The sequence below is a fragment of the Macaca thibetana genome, chromosome 11, assembly GCF_024542745.1.
Source record: "Macaca thibetana thibetana isolate TM-01 chromosome 11, ASM2454274v1, whole genome shotgun sequence".
Lineage (NCBI taxonomy): Eukaryota > Metazoa > Chordata > Mammalia > Primates > Cercopithecidae > Macaca > Macaca thibetana.
Window position 1 is genome coordinate 93,035,963 of NC_065588.1, and position 26,696 is coordinate 93,062,658.

Here is a 26,696-nt window from a genome sequence, read left to right on the forward strand (position 1 = left end):
TGGTCATCCCATTGGGGTTCCTGTCATGTTGGTATCAGCTATGCAATGGAGAAGGTGAAGTCAGTGAGATGTAGAGTGGCAGGCAGGTAACCAGCCTCTCCTAAGACATCAGGACTCCTATATCTCTTCGCTTATGGATGGCCTGTCTAGCTCCTCTTTTTATTCTAGAGGGGAACACTCATGTGGGACCCATGTTAATTTTATCACACACAGGTTCATCGAAATGTCTAGGTTAAACTCTTCCTAGGGTCTTTTGTATGGTAACATGCGTTCCAGGCTTCTTTTGTACCATGTTCAGGCATTTGTTTTCTCTCCATCATTGTCTCTCTCATTCTTACTTTCTCCCTTAGGTGAGAAAGCCCAGTCCCAGATCCTCCTGCTGGGCCTTCCAAGAGCCCTAGCCCTCCCTCATCCTCAGCTGACCCCTAGATTCAGACCCTCATAATTTAGGAGACTAGCCAGGTAGGGAAGGTTGGTGTTGAAAGAGGAGAGGAAGTTAAGTGTATTAAGTTCCATGTTATTTTAGAATTCTTCTTCGCACTTAACAAACTTAATTTCTTCAGGTGGATATATTTTTCTGTCATTTGTAGTAAAATGATTTGTGGTTCATCTTTCTCTCCCATAATCTAGAAGCCCAGTTGAATGAAGCAGGCAAAGACAGTGATCTGAATTCTCTCACTTCTCCACAGTTCAGAATAAAAGCAGACTTTGGATTGTGGATGGAGATTTTGAAAGAGATATTCGAGTATTGTGGATTATGCTGTTCCAACTGGTCTCACGCTCAGCTCTTAGACTGAGTGGCATGTACATATCAGAAGAACTGATGCTTCCACAGAGATCTTATTGAAATGTTATCATTTCATCTTATTGAAATGATATAGAGAAACTATATCAGTAGCCAATAGCTTGAATAACATCACTAAATACCTAAAGAATTCTTTCAGAATTGTCTGATTTGTTGTAAGAATCAGCTTCAGCCTTCTAATATATAACATTAGGGACTATTTGATATAGGAATATGCTTCTATATTCCTGTGTTTCTATATTATCATTGTGTTTTTAAAAAATTATTAAACTTACGGATAGTTTTCCTGTGAATGATGAGTTTTAAAAACTATTAATAGAATTAGGGTGGGTGCAGTGGCTCATGCCTATAATCCCAGCACTTTGGGAGGCTGAGATGGGCGGATCACTTGAGCTCAGGAGTTCAAGACTAGTCTGGCCAACATGGTGAAACCCCATCTCTACAAAAAATACAAAAATTAGCCGGGCATGATGGTGGCCTTTAGTCCCAGCTACTCGGGAGGCTGAGATGAGAAGATGGCTTCAGCCCAGGAGGCAAAGGTTGCAGTGAGCTGAGATTGTGACACTGTGCTTCAGCCTGGGTGACAGAGCCAGACCCTGTCTCAAAATAAAATAAACCTAGAATTAATATCTAAACTAACCATAGGTATTCTTGGTCCTTCCAAAATTTTGTGTCTTTATAGAGATATATTCAAAGGATGATGGAAGTTCATTTTATAATCTTACAAAACTTAAAGATGAGACCACTCTTAGCATGCTAAAGGTAAGTTTGAAATTGTTTTCAAACCATAATAAGTTAGTTACCAAAAATGCACTATTAGGCCCTGGATGGGCCTGCTATCAGAGTTATTCTTGCTCTTGTGAGAGCAATTACCTTTTCTTGCATAAGAATGGGTTGGAGTCAGAGATGGAGTTTACTCCTCATGAGAAAAGTGGATGTCCAGCTTTGACTTCACAACCTGATTAAAGTGCTTCAGAAAATATGATTTGGCTGGGCATGGTGGCTCACACCTGTAATCTCAGCACTTTGGGAGGCCGAAGTGGGTGGATCACCTGAGGTCGTGAGTTCAAGACCAGCCTGACCAACATGGAGAAATCCCGTCTCTACTAAAAATACAAAATTAGCCAGGTGTGGTGGTGCATGCCTGTAATCCCAGCTACTCAGGAGGCTGAGGCAGGAGAATCACTTGAACCCAGGAAGTAGAGGTTGCAGTGAGCCGAGATCGCACCACTGCATTCCACTCTGGACAACAAGAGCGAAACTCGGTTTCAAAAAAACCCCAAGAAAACATGATTCACTATTTGGTGGAATATGAGTATTCAATGCCCTGTTTATCATTTCCCAATAATAGTGATGACAATGGCAACAACAGCTTTTGCATGATTATTTAATTTTTATAACTTAATGATGTAGGTAGTAATCAGTTTTGAACTGTGCTGTGCTGAACCATGAGAAAACTGAGACTTAAACGTCTAACAATTTGACCAACATCATACAACTAATAAAATATAGATCCAGGAGGACTGCATCTTTTTGATTCAAAATCCACATCCACGTTCTTAAACATTATGCTAAATTGCCCTAATATTTATGTAATATTCACTGCTCTGCACAAGTACATTTTTAGTGGCCTGTCACTTGAAAGATTGGTTGGTCCCTTTATCTTCTGCCATGTCAGGTTGCTATTTACTATTGATTGTCTACTGTAAAAATCTCAATATCTTCACATTACCAACTAGGTGACCATACTGTAACTTGAAATACAGTTGATCCGCATTATTCACAGATTCTGTGTTTGCTAATTTACGGATCTATTGAAATTTATTTGTAGTCTGAAAATCAATACTTTTGGCCCTTAGTTGGCTATTCGTGAACACATACAGAGCATAGAAAAATTTGAGCTGCCCAATCACACATTCCCAGCTGAGTCGAACAAGAAGATGCTCTGACTTTTTGTTGCCACTCTCGTACTGTAAACAAGTGTCCTTTTCATGGTCTGTTTAGTACCATGCTTTTTGCATTTTTGTCAATATTTACAATGACCCTCCAGCATAGTGCTGAAGTGCTGTGGAGCATTTCTAAGTTAAGAGGGCTGTGATGACCCGGAGAAACTATGTGTGTTAGATAAGCTTCCTTCAGAAGTGAGTGCTATTGGCTGTGAGTTGCAGGTTAGCGAATTAACAATATATGTTAAATATACTGTTATATATCCTTAGCCATAAACACACATTAAACAAGGCTATGTATTGAGCAATTAATGAAAATGTTGTGATCAGAGGCTCTCAGGTACTTTTCTCCATATCTCCCCTAGGAGCAATGGCTCAGTGTCCAGTAATCAGTGTTTGTGAGAACTTTATAGAACATAACTACTGTGAATAGTAAGCACCAGCTGTGCGTAAAAGAAAAGGTCACTGTCGTTCATGCTGATGCTTGCTTTCACTTTCCTTTTCATTTTCTGTTGCCTTTTTCCTTTTTGCTGAACTCTCTTCTCTGATGATTAGATACCGAGTTCCTTTTTGGTCTTCCGTTCATTGTTATTTTTCAGTACATGAAAAATATTTGCTAAAGAAGAAAGAGACATTATTTGTATTATTTCTGAACTCAGTGATGTGTGGTATCCTTTCCTTAGTCGATGTTACTGATGGAAGCTGAGGACAGGTTAAACTTCCTTCTGTCCGAGGTGGAACAGACGAGCCTGTCTCAGTGCTCCGCTGGCGAGCTGGAGATTGTGGTGGAGGCCAGGCTTCAGCTGGCTGCAGTTGCTCTGCAGAGGCACCGGGCAGCATACAGGTACGTCTCTCCATGCACACAGGAGGGATACCTTTGAAGAGAGTTTTCTCACCCTAGTTTGTTAAATAGACTTAAATTTTATGTAAGTTTTAGAAATTCCTGTATCCATAGTATGCTTACTTTTTATTATTCAGGGAAGTTTTCATACATGATTACATTTGAAATTATAGTTCTGGCCGGGTGCAGTGGCTCATGCCTATAATCCCAGCACTTTGGGAGGCTGAGGCGGGCAGATCACTTGAGGCCAGGAGTTGGAGACCAGGCTGGCAAACATGGCAAAACCCCATGTCTACTAAAAATATGAAAATTAACCAGGCTCTGTGGCGGCGCCTGTAATCCCAGCTACTTGGGTGGCTAAGGCAGGAGAATCACTTGAGCCCAGGAGACAGGTTGCAGTGAGCTGAGATCGCCCCATTGCACTCCAGCCTGGGTGACAGAGCGAGAGTCTGTCTCAAAAAAAAAAAAAAAAAAAATTACAGTTCTCAATTAAGCGATTATTTATAAAGGCACACAGCTGGGTTGTTTAATTTCATATATAGAATGAACAAATTCACAAGACAGGGATGCCCTCTCTCACCACTCCTATTCAACATAGTGTTGGAAGTTCTGGCCAGGGCAATCAGGCAAGAGAGAGAAGTAAAGGGTATTTAATTAGGAAAAGAGGAAGTCAAATTGTCCCTGTTTGCAGATGACATGATTGTATATTTAGAAAACCCCATCATCTCAGTCCAAAATCTCCTTAAGCTGATAAGCAACTTCAGCAAAGTCTTAGGACACAAAATCAATGTGCAAAAATCACAAGCATTCTTATACACCAATAACAGACAAACAGAGCCAAATCATGAGTGAACTCCCGTTCACAATTGCTTCAAAGAGAATCAAATACCTAGGAATCCAACTTATAAGGGATGTAAAGGATCTCTTCAAGGAGAACTACAAACCACTGCTCAGCAAAATAAAAGAGGACACAAACAAATGGAAGAACATTCCATGCTCATGGATAGGAAGAATAAATATTGTGAAAATAGCCATACTGCCCAAGGTAATTTATAGATTCAGTGCCATCCCCATCAAGCTACCAATGACTTTCTTCACAGAATTGGCAAAAACTGGAACCAAAAAAGAGCCCGCATTGCCAAGTCAATCCTAAGCCAAAAGAACAAAGCTGGAGGCATCACTCCACCTGACTTCAAACTGTACTACAAGGCTGCAGTAACCAAAACAGCATGGTACTGGTACCAAAACAGAGATGTAGACCAATGGAACAAAATAGAGCCCTCAGAAATAATACCACACATCTACAACCATCTGATCTTTGACAAAGCTGACAAAAACAAGAAATGGGGAAAGGATTCCCTATTTAATAAATGGTGCTGGGAAAACTGGCTAGCCATATGTAGAAAGCTGACACTGGATGCCTTCCTTACACCTTACAAAAAAATCAATTCAAGATGGATTAAAGACTTAAATGTTAGACCTAAAACCATTAAAACCCTAGAAGAAATACCATTCAGGACATAGGCATGGGCAAGGACTTCATGACTAAAACACCAAAAGCAATGGCAACAAAAGCCAAAACTGACAAATGGGATCTAAAAGAGCTTCTGCACAGCAAAAGAAACTACCATCAGAGTGAACAGGCAACCTACAGAATGGGAGAAAATTTTTACAATCTACCCATCTGACAAAGAATCTACAAAGAACTTAAACAAATTTACAAGAAAAAATCAACCCTATCAAAAAGTGGGTGAAGGATATGAACAGACACTTCTCAAAAGAAGACATTTATGCAGCCAACAGACACGTGAAAAAATGCTCATCATCACTCACCATCAGAGAAATGCAAATCAAAACCACAATGAGATACCATCTCACACCTGTTAGAATGGCGATCATTAAAAAGTCAGGAAACAACAGGTGCTGGAGAGGATGTGGAGAAATAGGAATGCTTTTACACTATTGGTGGGACTGTAAACTAGTTCAACCATTGTGGAAGACAGTGTGGTGATTCCTCAAGGATCTAGAACTAGAAATACCATTTGACCCAGCCATCCCATTACTGGGCATATACCCAAAGGATTATAAATCATGATGCTATAGAGACACGTGCACACATATGTTTATTGCGGCACTATTCACAATAGCAAAGACTTGGAACCAACCCAAATGTCCATCAATGATAGACTGGATTAAGAAAATGTGGCTCATATACACAATGGAATACTATGCAGCCATAAAAATGGATGAGTTCATGTCCTTTATGGGGACATGAATGAAACTAGAAACCATCATTCTGAGCAAACTATCATAAGGACAGAAAACCAAACGTGGCATGTTCTCACTCATAGGTGGGAATTGAACAATGAGAACACATGGACACAGGGTGGGGAACATCACACACCGGGGCCTGCCAGGGAGTGGGGGAAGGGGGGAGGGATAGCATTAGGAGAAATACCTAATGTAAATGACGAGTTAATGGGTGCAGCACACCAACGTGGCACATATGTACATATATAACAAACCTGCACGTTGTGCACATGTACTCTAGAATTTAAAGTAAAACAAAACAAAAAAAGTATATAAAAAAAGAATGAACAAATTAACAATGCTTTGATTTTTTAAATATATTTAATTTACTTTTTAAAAAGACTAAACCTTTTTACAAATAAAGCCTAAAATTGTTTTTTTCTAAAACATTGAATTAAAATATTAAAAACAAACCTATTTTGAAAAAGTAACAGTTTCTGCATCATATTGCACTGAACTATTTAAGAAACTTGTAGGTGGCTAATTATTTAAATGTGCTGCAATTGTTAGTGTCAGCTCTTTCATTTAGTTTGTTCATCGACCTATTTATTTAGTCAACCAGTATCTGTTAACTCTGTCACTGCCAGACTCTGATCTAGGCAGTGAAGATATAAAGATGCATAGAATACAATTTCTGTATCCATATACTCACAGATATATAAGCAGTCAGGTAGAGTATTAAAAATAATATTATAGTGCTTTCTTCATATTTAATAATATGGAAATCTACATTCAAGAGTTTCTCCATGCCATTTGTGATAAACACTTCTATCATGAGGTCCTCTGACACATTCAATAATGATCCATCTAATAATGCATACATTTCTTATCATTCATTAATTCATTAAAAAATGAGTTTGTGCACCTTCAATATGCTAGGCACTGTTCCAGGCTCCTGGCAGGTATCAGTGGCCCAATACTCATATATACAATCTAGATAAAATATATGACAATGCTTTCCAAAATCTTGCCCTATATTCTAATAGATAATAAACATGCTGACAATAAACTATAAATGCAAGTAAATTACAGAGTGTGGACAAAAATGATAAGTGCTGTGGGGAATATAAGGAGTAGAGATTGGAGGGGGAGGAGTTACCATTTTAAAATTGTGTGGTTGTAATAAAGAGTGTGACTCCATTTTGATGTTCGATGGCTGCCAGCTTTCAAGCCCGACCACTCCCCTTCTCTTTCTGCCCCCGACCTGAGCAAGCAGATAAGAAAGCCCATCTCTTCCCTCCTTTGGTGTTAGTGGAAAGTTCAAGCCATGTAAGTCCTGGCCTGTGTGCAGGAACTCTTACCCCAGTGCCACGCACCAACCACCATAAAACTCCAAGCCAGTCTCTTTTCCTTGCTCTCTCCATACATTTTCCCACCTGTTTGGGAACCTGCTCTGATCTTCTTGGAAGGTCTCATTATGTGAGCAGTACCCTCTTTCATACCCTCTTGACATGTGTGTATGTGGGATCAGTCGTGACATCTGAACCACGTTTTGGGTGGTCAGGGCAGGCTTCATTGATGAGGTGACATCTGAACAAAATACTTAAATGAGAAAATTATCCATGCAAATATATCTATAGAGAAAGTGTTACAGGCCATGGAAACACGCCTGATACACGTTTGAGGGACAGTTCAAGATCTCTTGTGGCTAGGGTGGAGTGAGTGAGGGGCAGAGTTGCAAGGAAGATCTGCAGAGAGGTAACTGGTGGACAAGAACATTACACAGGACCTTTTGGCCAGGGTAAAGACTGACCTTGAGTGAAGTGGGGAGTCATTGTAGAGTTTTGAGCAGAGGAGGGACATGATCTGATTTTCATTGTAAAGGGATGGCTCTTGCTGCTAGTATGAGAATTGATTATAAGAGGAAAAGGGTGTGAAAGCAAGGAGATGAATTAAGGAGGCTATTATAATAACGGAAATATGATGGTGGTTCTTACCAGTGTGATAGCACTGGAGGTAATGAGAAGTACTCGGATTCTGAGTAAATTTTGAAGGTAGAGCCATTCGATTTTACAGATACTGAATATAAGTTGTGAGAAAAAGAGAGGAGTCAAAAAAGAAGTGGTCGTTAACTGAAATGGGAAGATTGTGGGGGTGCAGCTTATTTAGCGGAAACATCAGGGGTTAAAATTTGAATGCATGTAGTTTGAGATGTCCCTTAGATGTACAATTGAAGATGTCAAGTATTCTGAGAGTCTTTAGAATATAGGCAGTGTTATTCAAATGTTCCCAGCACAAAGAGAAGATAAATGTGTAAGGTGATGGATATACCAATCACCACTATTTAATTATTACACATTATGTAATGTATCAAAATATTTTATGTACCCTGGAAATGTATATGTCTATTAAGCATCAATAAAAAATACAGTGATAAGAATGATACAAATTTAAAAGTACAGTTTAACAACTAAAAAAAAAATAAAGACAGCATTTTAATACTGGATGAGTTCCATTAGGGAGTATAAATGGATGGAAGAGAGAAAAGGACCAAGGACCAAGCCCTGAGTTTTGTATTCCAACTTTATGAGACTGGGGAGAAAATGAGGAACCAGGAAAGGGGACTGAGAAGAAGTGATCAGTAAGGTAGAAGAAAACCAAGAGATCATGGAATCCTGAAAGCCAAGTGAAGAAAGTGATCGAGGAGAATGGAGTGACCAACTGTGCCACAAGCTTCTGATAGATTGAGTAAGGTAAGGATAGAGATTTGGACCCCTGGATTTAGCATGGAGGCCAATGGTGACCTTCACAGGAGTAACTTTAGAAGATGCTTGGGAAAGATTATGTTTAGAGTGATTTATGAGAGAGTGGGAAGAGACAAATTGGAGCCCACAGATAAAGATGATTCTTTAGAAGAGTTTTACTATGAAGGAGAGTAGAGAAAGATGGTAACTGCAATTGGTAGAAGTAGGGTGAAGACAAATTCTCTTGAGATGAGAGAGATGATAATGAAAAAGACCCAGTACAGAGAGCAAATGTGATGTTCTGATATGATTGGCACACAGTAGACTGGGAGGCCAGTCCAGTCTTCTCTTTTTCTCTAATACAGGAAAAAGTTATCCTCTACTTTGGGAATACAGAATAGTCTCTGGGGGCTAGCCAGGAGACTAGCTGCCTGCCAGGAACACAGATGCAAAAAGTCACCCAAGATAAATCAGTTCCCCAGGCTGATGCCATTAGAAATTGTGGGGTCCAAATTGGCATCATCCATGAAATGCAGAAACCCTGAAAAGTTAGTTTAAAATGGTCCTGACATCATAGAGCTGGAGCAGAGGCAAACCCTGAACAGTCTCATAGAGGTTAACCCAGGAAATGCAAGACTTCCATGGAAAATAACTCCCACCAAAGATAGCACCGAGTCAAATATTACAAATCAGATGAAGAAACAGTCATAACAGAGAGTTAGCAGACACAATAAATGGCAGACTTCACAGCCCAAGAAATAAACTGTTCAAAGATAGGAAGGATAGAAGAGAATCTACAAAGCAACAATGAGACAACATAAAATGATTTGGAAAACAGCCAAATAGAAATCTATAAATGAAAAAATATAGTCACTGAATGAGAAAAGAAATGATCAAGTTAGATGAAAAATATTTCTCTCCTTATTTTTTTCATTTATAATGAAATTCCATACATTAAACCCCATTCAAACTGAAATTTGGAAGAGGAGTTACATTTAAGACTTTGAGACTGTCATTCTCTTTAAACAGGAGAATCCCACTTATGTGTTTCCCAAAGGGGAAATCAATTCAGCAGAAATCCTCGTTTGCTTTGATTGGAAACATATAATCATCTCATCAGTATAAGCCCACAAGCTTTGACTAAAGACTGTTCCATGACTAACCACATCTAAATCTAGATGACAGCAGAAGTGTTGGGAGATTTATAAGTTTTTGTAGTTTTTAAGCAGTGATGAAAATCTGTAAGGAATGTTTGGAACAGTGATTCTCAAAGTGCGCTCTGCAGATCTCTGGGGGTGTCTCCCAGACCCCCTGGGCGTGGGGGTGTACATGAGGTCAGAACCATATGAATAAAACTAAGACAGCATTTTCCTTCTTCACTGTGTCTTTCACGTTGATGCTGCAGAAGCAACAATGATAAGACTTCTGGCGCCTCACCATGAATCAGAGCAGCAGCTCCAAACTGTACTAGTAGTCATTGCTGTCTTCACTCCTGCACACTTGTAATTTAAAAAAATGCCAGTTTCACTTAAGAATGCCCCTGGTGAGGCAGTAAAATCTTGCGCTTGTAAGTCTCTCTCCTTGGATATGTATTTTTAACATCTTATGGGAATATTATAGGGAAAATATGCCTAGGTATGTCTGCTACTTATGAAAGCTGATGGTTGACTTGAAGAAGAATGTGTGTGATTGAATTGAGAGTTGAACAGGCTGCTTTCTACATGGAATACCATTTTCACTGGAAAAACAACGGACAAACTGTGGTTATTCAGACTTGAGTATTTGGCAAACATTTTATTGAAAATGAGCAAAGTGAGTATGCCACTTCTAGGGAAAGAACTGATAGTATTTGTTGTCAATGATAGAATTTAAACTTTCACAGGAAAACTAGAAGTATGGGAGACTTGTATGAGCCACCACAAGCTTGACAATTTTCTAATGTTTAGATTTTTTTCTGTCAGACTGGTAGAAATACTAAAAACATGACTTTTTAAAATATTGCATAATAAAATGCTTCAACATTTGGGGAATCTATATAACTCAGGGAGACAATATTTCCTAAATGACTGATGCATGTTACAAAATCCCAGTGAACAAGATAGAGCAGTAGATTTTAATGGAACAAAGTAGGAAAAGTTCATCAATATGTGGTATTAGATTCTACATTGCAACAAACTTTAAAAAAAACTATCACTTATCACATGATAATTGTCACTTTGATACTACATTGGTGTAGTATCAAAGAAGAATATTAAAACAGTTATTTGAAGCAGCTGTTAACGTACTTCTCCCATTTCCAATGACTGCGTGACTCCTAATCTTCATACACTTCAGCCAAAACAATATTTTACAAAAGACTGAGTGTAGAAAAAGATATGAACAGTCTTGTGTTAAGTAAGGGTGAGTGTGTGTGTGTGTGTGTGTGTGTGTGTGTGTGTGTTCAGACAGAGTCTTGCTGTGTCACCCAGGCTGGAGTGCAGTAGCAGGATCTCAGCTCATCGCAACCTCTGCCTCCTGGGTTCAAGCGATTCTCCTGTCTCAGCTTCCTGAGTAGCTGGGACTACAGGTGCACACTATAACGCATGGCTAATTTTTGTATTTTTAGTAGAGGTGGAGTTTCACCATGTTGGCCAGGCCGATCTCAAACTTCTGACCTCAAGTGATCCACCTGTCTTGGCCTCCCAAAGTGCTGGGATTACAAGCATGAGCCACCATGTCTGGCCACTTGGTAGTTTGTTTTTTATTAAACCAGACATTAGAGAGATCCATGGCATTCTTCTCATGAACTTTTTTGAAAATATAATTGTTTGCATAAAATATTTTATTTATGTTAACATGTAATAGGTTTACTATTTTTATTTGAAGAGGATTTAATGTTAAGGAAACTAAGACAATTTTAGCTGAATTTCTAATGTTGGCAAATGTTGATGGAGCTCTTTTGGGTTCTCAATAATTTTTAGAGGTATAAAGAGGTGCTGAGAATAAAAAACTTGAGAACCACTGGCTTAGAATATTGTCACATGTATAGCTATCTTTAAGGACATATGATAGTTGATGGTAGAATAGGCTTAGCGTAATATACCATTTTCCCCATTGGAGTTTGAAGGGAGAATAAATTTTTACTATATAATTCTCTATAGAACTTTTTTTTTTTCTAAACTATGTGTCAGAGAGCAACAGCAGCCCTAGAAAATATTTATCATTTACCTTCATTCTTTCTGCAGCTCTCTGTGTATCCTATACCCTTTTGGTATGAAGGATATGAGTGGTTTTTATTCTTTTTAGGGAGGAAGAATGAAATGAGAAACTAAAATTACAAAATGGCCATAGAAAGGACTGTCATAATAGAACTTTAATTTGAAAACCAGATAGACATATGCAAATAGCGTGCAAGTATATCAGAATAGCTCCTATTTTAAATACATGAACCTGGCCCTTGGGACAAACCTGCAGAAAACTTTGATGTTATTGCCTTTTTGGAGCAGAGTTGTCATTTAGGGGAAGCCTACTGTCAAGATGAATGAGTTTTTCTCATGTGAACTTTACCCCCTGTGAGCTTCTGTTTGGGCACTGCTGAGAGTGTTGGACAGTCCCTTTTCCAAATGATGGTTAGCTTGACATTTCATGATACTTCTAATAAAATTATGTGTCAAAGAAATTGAAAGGCACATTCCCTAGGGTGACAGGTAGAGTGAGCCGCATAGATTTTATGAGAACAAACTGACCATTTTTGTCATGAATGTTAATAAGAAATAAATGGGATCAAAGTTATTCAAATTGTATTTCTACTTCTTCTAGGGCTGCCTCTTTCTTTCAAAATCCTGTGGGGTTTGTTTTAATAAGTGTTCCTTCCTATTCTCCTTTATATTTAATGTATTGTTTAAATGGAAAAATATTTGGGCCTTTTAATTTTGTGTCAGAATGAAATTTTCTTTTGGGATTTTAGACTGTTGGCAGTAGGTAATCCTTGCATACTTTCTATCTGTCTAGTGTAGTGGAGAAACAAGAAATTTTCCATTCTGCAACTGAGCAGTACCAAGTGGATTTGGACATACTGTTTGTCTTATGTTTTATTCATTAAGTTTTTGGGTTAGCAAGATGCCAAACCTCACAGCTTGTTTCTCTTAAAATCAGAATTTGGATTTCAAAATGAGAAGAATGGAATGGGTACCATTTTCTTTTTCCAGGGTTTTCTATCAGCCATGCTGAGTTAGCCTTGGAAACTACTGAGTAAATGAGGTGCCTCTGAAATGTGTGTAACCTTGAGGGAGGAAGAGTGTGGGGAGGGCACGTTTCCTGTGCACACACTGTCTCCATGCTATGTGTGTTGTTGTTGTTATTTTCTTGGTTAGTTTTATTTTAAATAAAAAATAAGTTAATTATGGTATCTTAGAAAATGTTCTACAAATATCTAAACCATTTTAATGGCTCAGCAAAATCTTAAGAGTTTAAAATTCAGTAACTGCTAAGAGATTGGGATGTTAACAAATTAGAAAAAAAAAATCAATTTAGTCTCTCCCCACCTCTCCTGGGCAATTCAATACACTAATAATGATAATGGCTAGCATGCATTATGTGCCTCTGTTTGCTAAGCACTCCTATTTGCTAAGCACACTCCATGCTTACTAGAATGTCAGCTCCATGAAGGCAGAGATTCTTGTTTGTCTTCTTTACTACTGTATTCATAGCCCCTAGATTTCTTCCTGGCCCATAGCAGATGCTCAATATGTACTTTTGGATTATTATAAGGATTAAATAAGATCTTTATTTTATGAAAGGATCTTATTTAATCCTTATAATAATCCCATGTCATGACGTTTGCACTGTTATTATCATCATTACCGTTTTATAGATGATGAGATTGATAATTGGGGTTCCCAAGATCACACAGTTAATATATGGCAAAAGTGGGATTTGACCTCTCTCTCTCCAGTGTATGAATTCTTAAAAATTAGGTTATTTCACATGAACTAAAAAGTTTTTTTTAAGTAGAAAAAAGTACAATTAAATAAGAGAATCTCTAGAAAGATGTATTTCTAAAATTACAACTGACTACAAAGAAAAATGTCAACTGATTTAATCTGTGAAATATTTTAATTTTTATAAGTACAATAACAACAAAAACAATTACACCAACAATACATGGAAAAACAAGACTTTACTTCCAGTAAATATGACAAATAGTTCCTTTCATTTTTACATAAAATTGCTGATAAAATTGATAAAAAGACACTGTTGATAAATGGTCAAATACCATAAACTTTTCATCAAAAAGAAGAAATTATAACTAGTATGTATACACCTGGAAAAATATCTGTCCACTTACAAAGTGAAGTTAAAGCAATGAATGAGGTCCAGATTTCTACCTGAAAAATAGCATTGGGGTAGTATTCCCTGATAGGTTCTCTACCAACTTCCCATTGAAAGACATATTGCCCCACGGAGACAGAAAAATACAAAAGCTTTAATAGAATTGAAAACTAAGCATAGTAATTCAACTTTTGTAAGAAATGGGAAAACTTTTTTTCAAATGGTACCCATAGATGAAGATGGAGTCAGAACCACAAGGGATCATCTATATCCACTTTATTCCCTGAAAGGAGCAGCATCGTGGGCCAGGAAAGAAGAGTGGTCCCTCTACCTTCTAAGCGCATAACTCAGAAGGGACTCACCATCCAAAAACCTGGGCAGGTACCCTAATACTGTGCAGGGGCTTAAGGAACTACTCCAGCCAACAGAAGAGATCTGTCTCATAGTTAAGACTGAGGAATGAGGCAGTGATTCTGTAAAAATGACTAGTGGTGGGTACTGGAGCTAGTTTGGGCTCAGTGTAAATAATGATAAGTTTGCATAACTGAAAACAGATGTCAAAACTAATTCCTGAAAAAGGTGATAAAGTATAAAGGTAACTAACAATGACCTGGGGATAATATATCAGATTATAATAACCAAGTGGATGTGGGAGAGATAGGGTAATTAAAAATTATGAAATTCTTCATCCTATATGTAGGGAATCAAAATATGTTGGTTCATTTTATGCATTGAGAAATAGAGAAGCAGAGTAGAGAAATTATGTTTTTAAGATGGATTAATGGAGAAGTGTGTTTTGGAAAATATTAAACATAACTGCTATTAGAATCTAAACCAGAATATATATATTTCAAATCAGTGTGGAAAATAAAAGGGAAATAGTTTATGGCAGAAGACACAAAAGAAAGGAAAAAGAAAGAATACACTCAGAAAGCATAAAATAATAGAAGAAAACAAGGCATGTTTATTATGCCCATAAATGTAAAATTGTTGAAACACACTGGATTTGTGAGGATGTTTTGGTTGCAAGTGACAGAATCCCAACTTCTGCCAAATCAGCCAAAAGGGGAAACTTTCTGATTCATGTGACTACAAAGCTGGTGAAGACAGATGTAAGGATGGGCCTGAGGGTTTACTGAGAGCAAAGGCTTGAGTGCTCCTGGAATCACCTCATTCCATCTTCTTTCTTTCAGCCTTATGTGTTAACTTTATTTGATCAGGTTGGCCTCCTCTACAGTGCTGGATACATGTCTGCCACTAGATCAAGACTTCGAATGCTCCCAAATTTACCACAGAGAGAGCACAAGACTGTCTCTTGCTTCAGGTTCAGATACCAGGGAAGCTGACTGGCCCAGCTTGGCTCATGTGCTCATCCCTGGTCCGAAGCACCATGGCCAAGGAGGCAGGGTCATGAAAGAATATGGAAGCCCTCACTAAGAACTAAGAAGAGGGGGTAGGCAAAAGAAGGAGAATAATGTTCCAGAAGGATGGGATGTTTGATGCTTTTCTTAGAATAGAAAAAGAATGCTACTCAAAGTAGTAAATATAAAATTGAACTATAAATCACTGTTAAAAATGGTCCAGACATCTTTAAAACTAAAAGGATTTTTTAGTTATCAAAGATACTAAGAAAAGGTAAAGAAACAAAGATGGCAATATCAGTATTATGCTAAGTAGGATGCAAGGCAAAAAGCATTGAACTGCACCAAGAGGACCATTGATATTGATGAAAGGTACAGTCAACAGTGACTATATAACAGCCATAAATATGGCACTAACTCTATATGGATAGCAAAAATTCAACAAAACCAAACTTGTTAGAAACTGTGAAAAGACAGAGATGGTGTCATGGAATAACGAATGGAGGCTCAGGGGCTGATTGCCTGAGTTTTGAACCTGGCCCCTCTTTCTAACTATGTGACTTGGATCAAATTATTTAACATTTCTGTGTCTTCATTTTCTAATCTGGAAAATAGGGATGATAATAGTACATGTTGAGTATCCCTTATCCGAAATGCCTGAGGGAAGAAGTGTTTCAGATTTCAGATTTTTGGGGGGGATTTTGGAATATTTGCATCATTCTAGTTGAGCATCCCAAATCTGAAAATTTGACATCTGAAATGCCTTGACTAGCATTTATTTTGAGTGTCATGTCAGCACTCAAAAAGCTTTAGATCTTGAATAATTTTTGATTTTTGGATGTGGGATACTCAACTTGTATTTATATTCCTTGTAGGCTTGTGGTGGGGAGTGAATGAATTTATTCACAGAAAGTGCTTAATAGAGTACTTGTCAGGTGGGAAACACTTGGTAAATACCAGTTATGATTTTTTTTTTTAAGGATTTTGGGGAAAAAAGACCATTTCTGTGCCTAATGTTAGCACAATATTTTCAGTTTTTAATATAACATATTGACCAAAAATATAGGCTTTAGAAATGTAATTTAAACACTGAGCATATGTACCCATTCTGAGAGCCTTCTTACAGGATCCATGAGCACTGATGAAGGTGAACATACACTGCACCAGAATCTGTGACTGATCCAGAGGAGGAGGGAGCACGGACTGCAGCCTGGGGATTGGGAGGGCCCTGGAATGTGTAAATCTGATTTACAGCTTGAAGAAATCACTGTGGGTGCTGTATGGAGACCAGGACTGCAAGGGCAAGAGTGGTAGCAGGAAACTGGTTAGGAAGCTACTATGGTCATCCAGCCTGGAGATGATGGCGGCTTGGATGAAGGCGTTAGCAGTGGAGGAGATGAGGGAGCCCTATTTGGAAGGCGAAGCCTGTTGATGGATTGAATGTAAAGTGCGAGTCACAGAGAGGAAGCCGTGGCAACTACTGGGTTCTGCCTGTGGGATGGAGGACACGGATGAGGAGTGGGTTTGGGTGGAGGAGACGGAAGCGAGGGGGGTTTGCTTTTAACTTGCTGTTACTGGTCTCCTAGGACTGTTGTAGCAAAGTACCAAAAACTGGGTGGCTGAAAGCTAGGAATTTCATTGTCTGACAGTCCTTGAGGCAAGACTTCTGAAATCAAGGTGTCAATGGGGCCACACTTGTTCTGGTGGCTCTAGGGGAGAATCCTTGCTTGCCTCTTCCGGCTTCTGGCATTTGCCGGCAGTCCTTGGCGTTCCTCGGCTTATAGGTGCATCAGTCCTGTTGCATGGCCGTCTTCTCCCTGTATGTCTTCACATCAGCTTCCCTCCGTGCATGTCTGTCTATGTCCAAATTTCCACCCCCCCTTTTTATTTTTTGAGACCAGGTCTCACTCTGTCATCGGGCTGGAGTGCAATGGCGCGATCTCGGCTCACTGGAACCTCCGCCTCCTGTATTCAAGCGATTCTCCTGCCTCAGCCGCCCGAGTAGCTGGGACTACAGGCGCCGCCACCACTCCTGGCTAATTTTTTTGTATTTTTAGTAGAGACGGGGTTTCACCATGTTAGCCAGGATGGCCTCGATCTCCTGACCTCGTGATCTGCCCGCCTTGGCCTCCCAAAGTGCTGGGATTACAGGTGTGAGCCACCGTGCCCGGCCCAAACCTCCCTTTTTATAGAAACACCAGTCATATTGGATTAGGACCCAGCCTAATGTTCTCATTTTAACTTGGTTGCTTCTGTAACGAACTTATTTCCGAGTAAGGTCACATTTTGAGGTACGGGGGCTTAGGACCTCAACATACCTTTTGGGGAGACAAAATTCAACTCATAACACTTGTTAAATGTGACTGTCGATTAACTTTTCAAGTGGAGCTGTTAAATGGGGAAATTGGATGGATACATTGTCATATTGTCCATAGGCCTTCATCCAGTTTTTTTTTTTTTTTTTTTTTTTTTTAAATGTGTGTATGATGAGCATCTTCACACATACAGAATGTTCTGTATTTTGAATTTTGTTTTGGAACACATTTTCAAAAGAAGATGGCTGTTAATATATACCATTAAAATATTTTGAAGAAGTGTGATGCCAATGTTAAATTTACTATTCTACAGGGGAGGAGGATATAATGGCTTAAAATGCAGACAAATTTATGCATGGAGCAACAGGAAGTAAAGAATTCTTAACTCCTGGTCTCCATGTTTTTGATAGAGTACATTTCCTTTCTGGCGCTGCTAGACACAGTTTAAGCAACAATTTAGCTTGAGTTTCTAAGTGTAATAGCATTAGGTAACACAGTTCCATAACCTCAGAAAGCTGGAGAATCACGTTCTGATGTACATAAAATACAAAATATTAAAATGAGATTGCCAATACATTTTGTTTTAGATCTTGGAAACGTCACTCTTTTATTCTTCTATTCACTCATTTAAAAATATTTTTTAGTTTCTATTATGTCTCAGTCACTATGCTAGATGCTGGATTTCAATAGGGAATAAGACAAATTAGCTATGAAGCAATACTCAGACAATGAAATATGACAAGTACTAGTGTGTGGTTAAGACCAGGGTGCTATTAGGGCCTGCAGAAATGGCACCTGACAGTTTTGGGGGTTATTGGGGGGGGGCGTGTGAGAATGTTTTTTGGAGAAAGAGATTTAGGAAATAACATACAGATGCCACAAATATAATACTGATAACATTTAAAATATATTCTCTATTTTAGTGCTGCAATAGTATTTTCTACACTTACACTTCTCCAGGATTCAAAACTTTTTAAAAAGAAGGTAGTACAGGATGACACAGAGAATCCTGTCTCTCCAGGAACTTCTGTAAGTATGACTTAATGTCTGTCCTTACAATACTTATCATATAAGAACTATCAGCATGCTAGGAAATTGTCTAATTATTTAGATGAAGCAAAGGAGTAAAGTGGAAAAAACATTGAATTTGGCGTAAAAAGATTTAGGTCCTATTAATGCTATTTATTTATTGGCATACTTTGGACAAATCTCTTAATTTAAAAAAACTTATAATCTCATTTGTGAACTGATGGAATTGGGATATAATAATTACTAAAGTCCCATCCAAAGTCCCAGATGTACCATTATATTAATCTAGCTTTGATCTACCTAGCAAATAAAGTTGTTTCCCAAGACTTGCTCCTCATTCCGCTTTTGAATCTATTGCCTTAGCATTGCCAGTCAGATACCTGTGCTGTTTCCTGCTTTGGATTCCTCATAGTTAGAGTCTTCCATTTAAGCTCTCAAATCTGACAACTGATGTCACGTATTCTCTGATTAGGCTTTGATAAGACCAAGTAATTTAATAATACAGGATTGTTTAGGACTGAAATATAAATTTAGATTCATCACATAGAACCCTTGCTCATTATTTCAAGCATTACTAATAAAATCGCTAATATCTAGCATCATTACAAATTAGCAAAACTAATCGTCCTCAGTAGAGACTCATTTCTTACTATATTGAAAGCAATAAAAATGCTAAAAGCAATCTAACTCTAAAAATTGACTTAGAATAATGATTGTCAATTGGGGGTGATTTTGCCTCCTGGGGGAAATTTGGCAATGTCTGGAATGTCTGGAGATATTTTAGGTTGTCACAACTGGATGGAGAGGGGTGCTACTGGCATCTACTAGGTAGAGGCCAGGGAAGTTGCTAAACTTCCTATAATCTGCAGTACAGCCCTCCACAGCAGTTACCTGGCCAAAATAGGTCAGTAGTGCTGAGGTTGAGAAACCCTGATTGAAATTAATGTGACCTGTCTTTTCATTAGTGACAGGAAATCTGAGCATTGAGTGATTAAGTTATACTGATGGGCATTTTTTTCTGTATTGCTAATCTACATACTAGACTCTTTGAGTACTTCTTGTGCCCATTCGAATCACTATGCTCCCTGTGGGCCTCTGTCGACTGCTTACATTTTTTTTTTTTTTTTTTTTGTTTTTTTTTGAGAAGGAGTCTCGCTTTGTCGCTCAGGCTGGAATACAGTGGCATAATGTCGGCTTACTGCAACCTCTGCCTCCTGGGTTCAAGCAATTCTCCTGTCTCAGCCTCCAGAGTAGCTGGGACTACAGGCGCCTGCCACTATGCCTGTCTAATTTTTGTGTTTTTAGAGAGTTTCACCATATTGGTCAGGCTGGTCTCGAACTCCTGACCTCAGGTTATCCACCTGCCTTGGCCTCCCAAAGTGCTGAGATTACAGGTGTGAGCCACGGTGCCAGGCCTGTTGACTGCTTACCCTTGTTTCCAGGGAACAGCTTGCCCTACTCTTCCTGTACTACTCACCTGCATTGGAGCCCCTTTAGGCCCCATTAGCTACTCCTGGCTAGCACGTGTTGCTGATTGGTTGTACACGAGGAGCTGTCAGAAATGCATAGCAGGAAATACTTAGAACAAATGGCGGTTGTTGTAAATGATTTTAAAGTTCCCAGTGTCTACGATGGACTCTACTCCCCCAGAAATAGCTTTCTTTGCACATCTCTCCTAGCTCTCAGTAGCTCTGGACATTTGTCACCTCTTTGTAAAGTGTAATATTGAGGGTGGCAAATTAATTACAATACCTGTTTGGAATATGAGCAGCATACAGTAACATAACACAGTGGATTAAGACTGTGGACTCTAAAGTCAGGAAGACACAGGTTGGAATCCCACCTCCGTCAAAATATGACAGTGTTTAGGCAAGATAGTTAACCTTTCTAGGTCTCAGTTCTCCCAACTGTAAAATGGAAATGATTATAATACCTCTTTGGCTGTTAGGAGGGTTAAATGAGATAATATATACAAAGCATGTAGCACAGTACCTGACACATAATAACTAAATGAATATTAGTGAATATTATTTATTTTTTAGCTCTTAAAATGACATTTACAAAAACTTTTCATGACATAGAAACTGCTGATAATATAATTTGCAGTGAGAAATTCACACTGCAAAACTATTTTTCAACAATGGGTACAGAGAGAAAAGGAAAGTTGAAAAGCAATATGCTAAAATGTTAATAGAGGATTGTTGGATTGTGGGTGATTTTGTTTTGAATATTTTTTATATTTTATAGAATGTGCAAGAATCATTTCTAAATTAAAAATTTAATACTGTGGAATGATACCAGATGCCTTTTAAACTTACATTTAGTCTTAGTTTAGAACCTTGACATTATTAAATGGAAAGATAACCATCATTTTAATATTGTTTAGGCCACTGAAAATAAAGATGACAATGAGTTTTTAGATCCTATTTCCCTAAATGCCCGAGAATATTTCAACATTCATCTGTGGTTGAGGTGCTGCTTAGCATTGGTGACTGCGTTTGTTGCACAGATTCATGGCATTGGAATTATGAAAGGTACAAACGTTTGCTTAATCCATGTTTTCAGAAAAATTAATTTTACATAGGTGAAAAGGGGTTTATTGGGATGTATTATGTTAACGTTTTATAACTTTCTAGCTTAATCTGCTTATAGAATTAAAAATTCAGGTTATTAATATATAAGAATATTCTTAACAGCTCTTTGTATCATTGAAAGTGGCATATATTTTACTAATGTATGCAAAACAGGTAAAGCAATTTCAAAATACGAATGCCCAGGTCTTCTTGTCATCTGGGAAGGCAACTAGTGTAGGAGCGAAGAGCACAGATTACTGGAGCCAACCCACTTGGGTTCAAATATTGGATCCACCACTTCCTTGCCAAGCCTTTCTTAGCCAAGTCTCTTAACTCCCCCTTACTCAGTTTCCTACCCTGTAAAATGGAGATAATTGTACCTACTTTCTAGGATTATTGTCAGAATTAAGTGGGTTAAATTCATACTGTCTTAGATCACAGCTTGGCACATGTAAATGTTAGTTCTTGGAGTGATTAATCATTATTTATTTGTATACCTATCTATTTACTCATTTCTATCCATCTTCCAAATTAAATTATCTCATGCGATATCATCATTTTTGGAGCACTGGAAAATCCTAAAGTACTTTCCCACAAAGTACAACACATTTATTTTCCATGTTTCATGCAGAGTCTGTTTTCCATCTTAATATACTGCCCTGTTCTTTGATATTATACAATATTTCAGTGACGAAAATTGGGGCTATTACACATGTATAACTTCTTACTTTCTCAATGCATTTTAAATAACCACATTTGTTTATTTTAGAGGATGATATGACAGATTGCCTGAGCCTCATCAATGAAGTGTGTATGGAGGCAAAAAGTGCAGGCGACACAGAACTGCAGGCTGAATTCTTGACGCAAGCTGTAATTCTTGGCCTACAAGAAAAGCATTTAAAGGCAGACATCATAACAAACCTTCAGGTAGAAAGGAAACTTTGTTCATATTTATAGTCAGGGAGGGATTCCAGTTAGAACAAAAGGAGAGCATTTCAAATTCCATTAGGTACTGAATGCATAACAATTAACATGACCAGCTCTTGTTTCAGTGAATTGGAAACAGTACTATCAAAATGAATAATTTTATTTTAATAGGATATAATACATTTGCTGGATGGAAATGAATTTATTTCTCCTCAATCATGGCTAACCCTGGCAAGAAGCCTGGTTTTGCTGGATGACTTAACCAAAGCTGAGAAATTCAAGGAATCTCCCTTTTCAAAAACAGGAAAATTAAATTTGTTGACTCGGGCTCATCGCATTCTAACTGAACAGGTGAGAATCCTTTTGTGTCCACAAGACATAGAAACTTACTTTTCTCTCTTTCTTCCTATTCCAAACCACATCAACTAATTGCTCATTACAATTTTTTTTAATAGATGCTAACTTTTGGAGAAACAATTGAATTTTGTTCATCAAACACTAAATATGCAAATCCATTACAGCCTTTGAAAAATATCTATCTTCCCCATGTCATGTTATTGGCCAAAGTAAAAATGAGAATTGGTAAGAACATTTAAGCTTATATTGCACTAGAATAGCTGATAAAAATTTTTAAGTTATTTTTAGGCAGGCTATCATATGAGTGCATTTAAAAGAGGCAATATTTATGAATGCTCAGGCTCTATTTATTTAACCAATAGTTTTTGATCACTTATCATATGCCAGACTGTGTGATGTATAGATGGTCTTTATATATGAATAAAGTACGTAGTTGATTACCATAATATAACATGTATAACTACTTGGTCTAGACTATTGCACTTTATCCAGGTCATCAGTCTTTTGTATTAAAATTATGCCCACAGAATTTACTTCAAAATTGCTGTGCAATTCAGCAACTGTACTGAAAAAAATCCTACAAACACAAAATACATTTCTTAAAACATTTTTTGATCACTAATCTGTTATCTAGCATATTTAAATTATAACTAACTGTTAAAGAAGATTTTGGAAAGGAATGTGTTAAATGCATTATGTATTTTATAACTGATGCCATGAAGTACTTATATCTTTAAAAATGCTATTTTAATGCCTGTGAACAAAAAAAATAGTTTATTTTTATTATTTATTTTCTTTCTTCAACTTTTATTTTAAATTCAGGGGCACATGTGCAGGATGTGCGGGTTTGTTATTTAGGTAAATGTGTGCCATGATGGTTTCCTGCGCAGATCATCCTATCACATAGGTATTAAGCCCAGCATCCATTGGCCATTCTTCCTGATGGCTCTCCCTCCCTCTACCCCCCAGTAGGTCCCAGTGTGTGTCATCCCCCCTGCCGTGCCCATGTGTTCTCATCATTCAGCTCCCACTTATAAGTGAGAACATGCGGTGTTTGGTTTTCTGTTCCTGTGTTAGTTTGCTGAGGATAATGGCTTCCAGCTCCATCCATAGGACATGATCTCGTTCCTTTTTATGGCTGCATAATATTCCATGGTGTATATGTACCACATTTTCTTTATCCAGTCTATCATTAACAGTCATTTAGGTTGATTCCATGTCTTCTCTATTGTGAATAGTGCTACGGTGAACATATGCTTGCGTGTATCTTTAAAATAGAATGATTTATATTCCTTTGGATATTACCCAGTAATGAGATTGCTGGGTCCAAATGGTATTTCTGCCCCTAGTCTTTGGGGAATCACCACACTGTCTCCACAGTGGTTGAACTAATTCACACTCCCACCAACAGTGTAAAAGCATTCCTTTTTCTCTGCAACCTTGCCAGCATCTGTTGTTTTTTGACTTTTTAATAATAGTCATTCTGACTGGCGTGAGATAGTATCTCATTGTGGTTTTGATTTGGATTTCTCCAATGATCAGTGATGTTGAGCTTTTTTTCATGTTTGCTTGCTGCATGCATGTCTTTTGAGAAATGTCTATTTGTGTCCTTTGCCCATTTAAAATTTTTTTTCTTGCAAATTTGTTTGTGTTCTTTGTAGACTCTGGATATTAGACCTTTGTCAGATGGGTAGATTGCAAAGATTTTCTCCCACTCTGTAGGTTGCCCATTCATTCTGATGATAGGTTATTTTGCTGTGCAGAAGCTCTTTAGTTTAATTAGATACCATTTGTCAATAAAAATAGCTTAAATAAATGTGTTAATGAAGGTGATATTCATTTTTTGGAAGCTCTGATAATTCATTTGTAAAAGTTTAAGAAATAAAATTATATCTTACAAATATAGGAATTGTCAAAAGTCTTCATATTTTTATGAGTCAAAGTCCCTTGAAGGGACAGCATCTTATGTTCCTTCACAATACTCTAGTTAGTGCCTTCACTAGTGGACTGGCTGATAATAGTATTTTCAATCCCAGGTGGGTGGTATAGTTTCCCTGCAGTGGGAAAACCATGTATCGGCCTAACTCTGTTTTGTGATCATGGTTAATGACTCCAGCCTCCTTCTGCCTCTCTCTTTTCTTAGGGGAGGAGCCTGCCCCTTTATCAATACTGCTAAGCCTTTTGGCCTTGCTGTAGCTCCTAGTTGGCTCTGTCCTTCCTGGAGACATTGCCTTGGCACTTTTACCCCTCTCTCACATATTTTCTACCTTCCTTACTCAACACATCCTTTTCCCTCCTTCCCTCAGTTTGTAAATATTTTCAAATATCCACCAGTAAAAAACCAAACTAAACAAACAAACGAACAGCAACAACAACAACAACAAAAAATAACAAACCTACTGTAAGCCTCTGTCATTTTCACAAAATGTCCTTCCAGCCAGACTCCTTAAGGGTAGAGTCTGCTCTCTTCCTCTTCTTTCCTCCCCTCTCATTCACCCCTAATGCCACTTCATTCTGGATTTGGACCAGAGAAATCACTCTTGAGTTGGTCACCAAGGACTTAATCTATAATTCCAACATGTAGTTTTCAGACCCTCCAAGGCATTTGACATTGCTGACACCAATCACAACTTCCTGAAACTCTGCTCTCTCTGGATTCTCAGGTGCTGCCTTCTCCCAATTTTCCATCTCCCTCTCTGGTATCCTATCCATAATTACCTTTCTATTTCCCTAGGCTATCCTTTAAGTAAATGATCTCTATTTATTCTAGCTTAAAAGGCTTCTTATGAAGTGGTCCAAGCTGACATGTGCCCCTTCCCACCCAACCCTCGGTCACACTGAATCACTGTGACTGCATGTGATGCATGTGGTGATGTGTGCTTGCTTTACACCTTTGCACATGCGATTTTCTCCATTAGGAATAATCTTCCCCCGAAATCCCATTCTTACCATATCATTCTCTTCCCTCTCCTCCCCACTACCCACTGGCTCCCACTCATGCAAATACATTTCCTTAAACTCTGTCCATCCTTCAGATTTCAGTTAAGTATCACTTCTTCCAGGAAGCTTTACCTGAACCCCAAGACTGGTTGATGTGCCTCACCCCCCTTCTAACTGATTATTCTTATTGTAACACTCACCATGTTGGTTGTTAAGGACAATTTACTTGCTTGTTTGAAGCCTCCATTACGACATAAGCTTCTTAAGGCAACGATTTTGTTTTGTTCACTTGACATCTCGGGCACCTAACACAGTGCCTGAAATCAAGCAATCAATCAATAATGGTGCTTTCAGATTTCATTCATCATTAGACTACTATGCAACCACTAATAATAATGTTGCAGAATAATTTTTATACAATGGAAAGGTGTTCATAGTACATTAGAACATATATAACACAAAATTATAAAATATTCATTGTATACATCAAAAGATCATTGGAAAATAGGGACTCCCCTTGGCAGGTGTGATTATGGATGATGTTTATTGTCTTCTTTTGCTTCTCTCTCTCCTTTAATCTGCTACAGTGAAGTACAATGAATACATATAACTTTTGTAACAAAAAATTGCTCAAGAAAAATGTTTCAGTGAAGGTACAAACCTAATGAAAATTATGCATTTAGCACCAGTTACCATTTCCGGCTGATAGTATGTGCTCAGTAAATGTTAGCTCCTTTTCAAATATTTGAAAAAGATCTAGTGGACAGTGCTGTGGAAAAAAGACTAACGCACAGGTTATTAGAAATAGGAAACTGCAGAGCAAGCTGGTTAGATGAAAATTTGGGATCTGAAGGACCTAGGTCTGAATCTTGGCTTTACTATTTCTTAGTTGTCTGATCTTAGAAGTTATCCAAGCTCTTAGACTTCATGCCTTATCTGCAAAATGGAGGTAGGCTATTTGCCGTATATATTTGATATAATGAAATGAAATCAAATATATGTAGTATTAAACAGTGCCTGGCACACAACAGTCATGCAATAAATGGTAGTACAGTTGTTGTTATTTCTTACATCTTACTTTATCTTTACTACTTACTTTACTTTATTTTCTTTATCTTTGTCAGTTTGATCAAGTTGTTTTTATGACCTTTTTTTCTGTTATTTTAGACATTCATTGTACTTTTCCTTTCCCATTCTGCAGACTCAGACATGTGGTTCCCTACTGTAATACCCAATCCAACTTTCCTCTCACCAAGAGGCTCTTACCTGTTTCCCTCATAGGCCATCCCCAATTAGAT

At 38.0% G+C, this 26,696-nt stretch overlaps 1 protein-coding gene across 2 annotated transcripts in view; it reads left to right on the forward strand.

Moving 5' to 3' along the window:
* Positions 1–26,696, forward strand: part of CFAP54 (cilia and flagella associated protein 54) — a 382,780-nt gene that overhangs the window by 211,929 nt on the left and 144,155 nt on the right. For both annotated transcript variants that reach the window (XM_050749308.1, XM_050749309.1), the window contains 7 exons: positions 1,488–1,567; positions 3,435–3,595; positions 18,496–18,601; positions 20,988–21,135; positions 21,944–22,101; positions 22,273–22,452; positions 22,557–22,683. In XM_050749308.1, the coding sequence (XP_050605265.1) occupies positions 1,488–1,567; positions 3,435–3,595; positions 18,496–18,601; positions 20,988–21,135; positions 21,944–22,101; positions 22,273–22,452; positions 22,557–22,683 (960 nt within the window). The remainder of the gene's footprint in view (positions 1–1,487; positions 1,568–3,434; positions 3,596–18,495; positions 18,602–20,987; positions 21,136–21,943; positions 22,102–22,272; positions 22,453–22,556; positions 22,684–26,696) is intronic.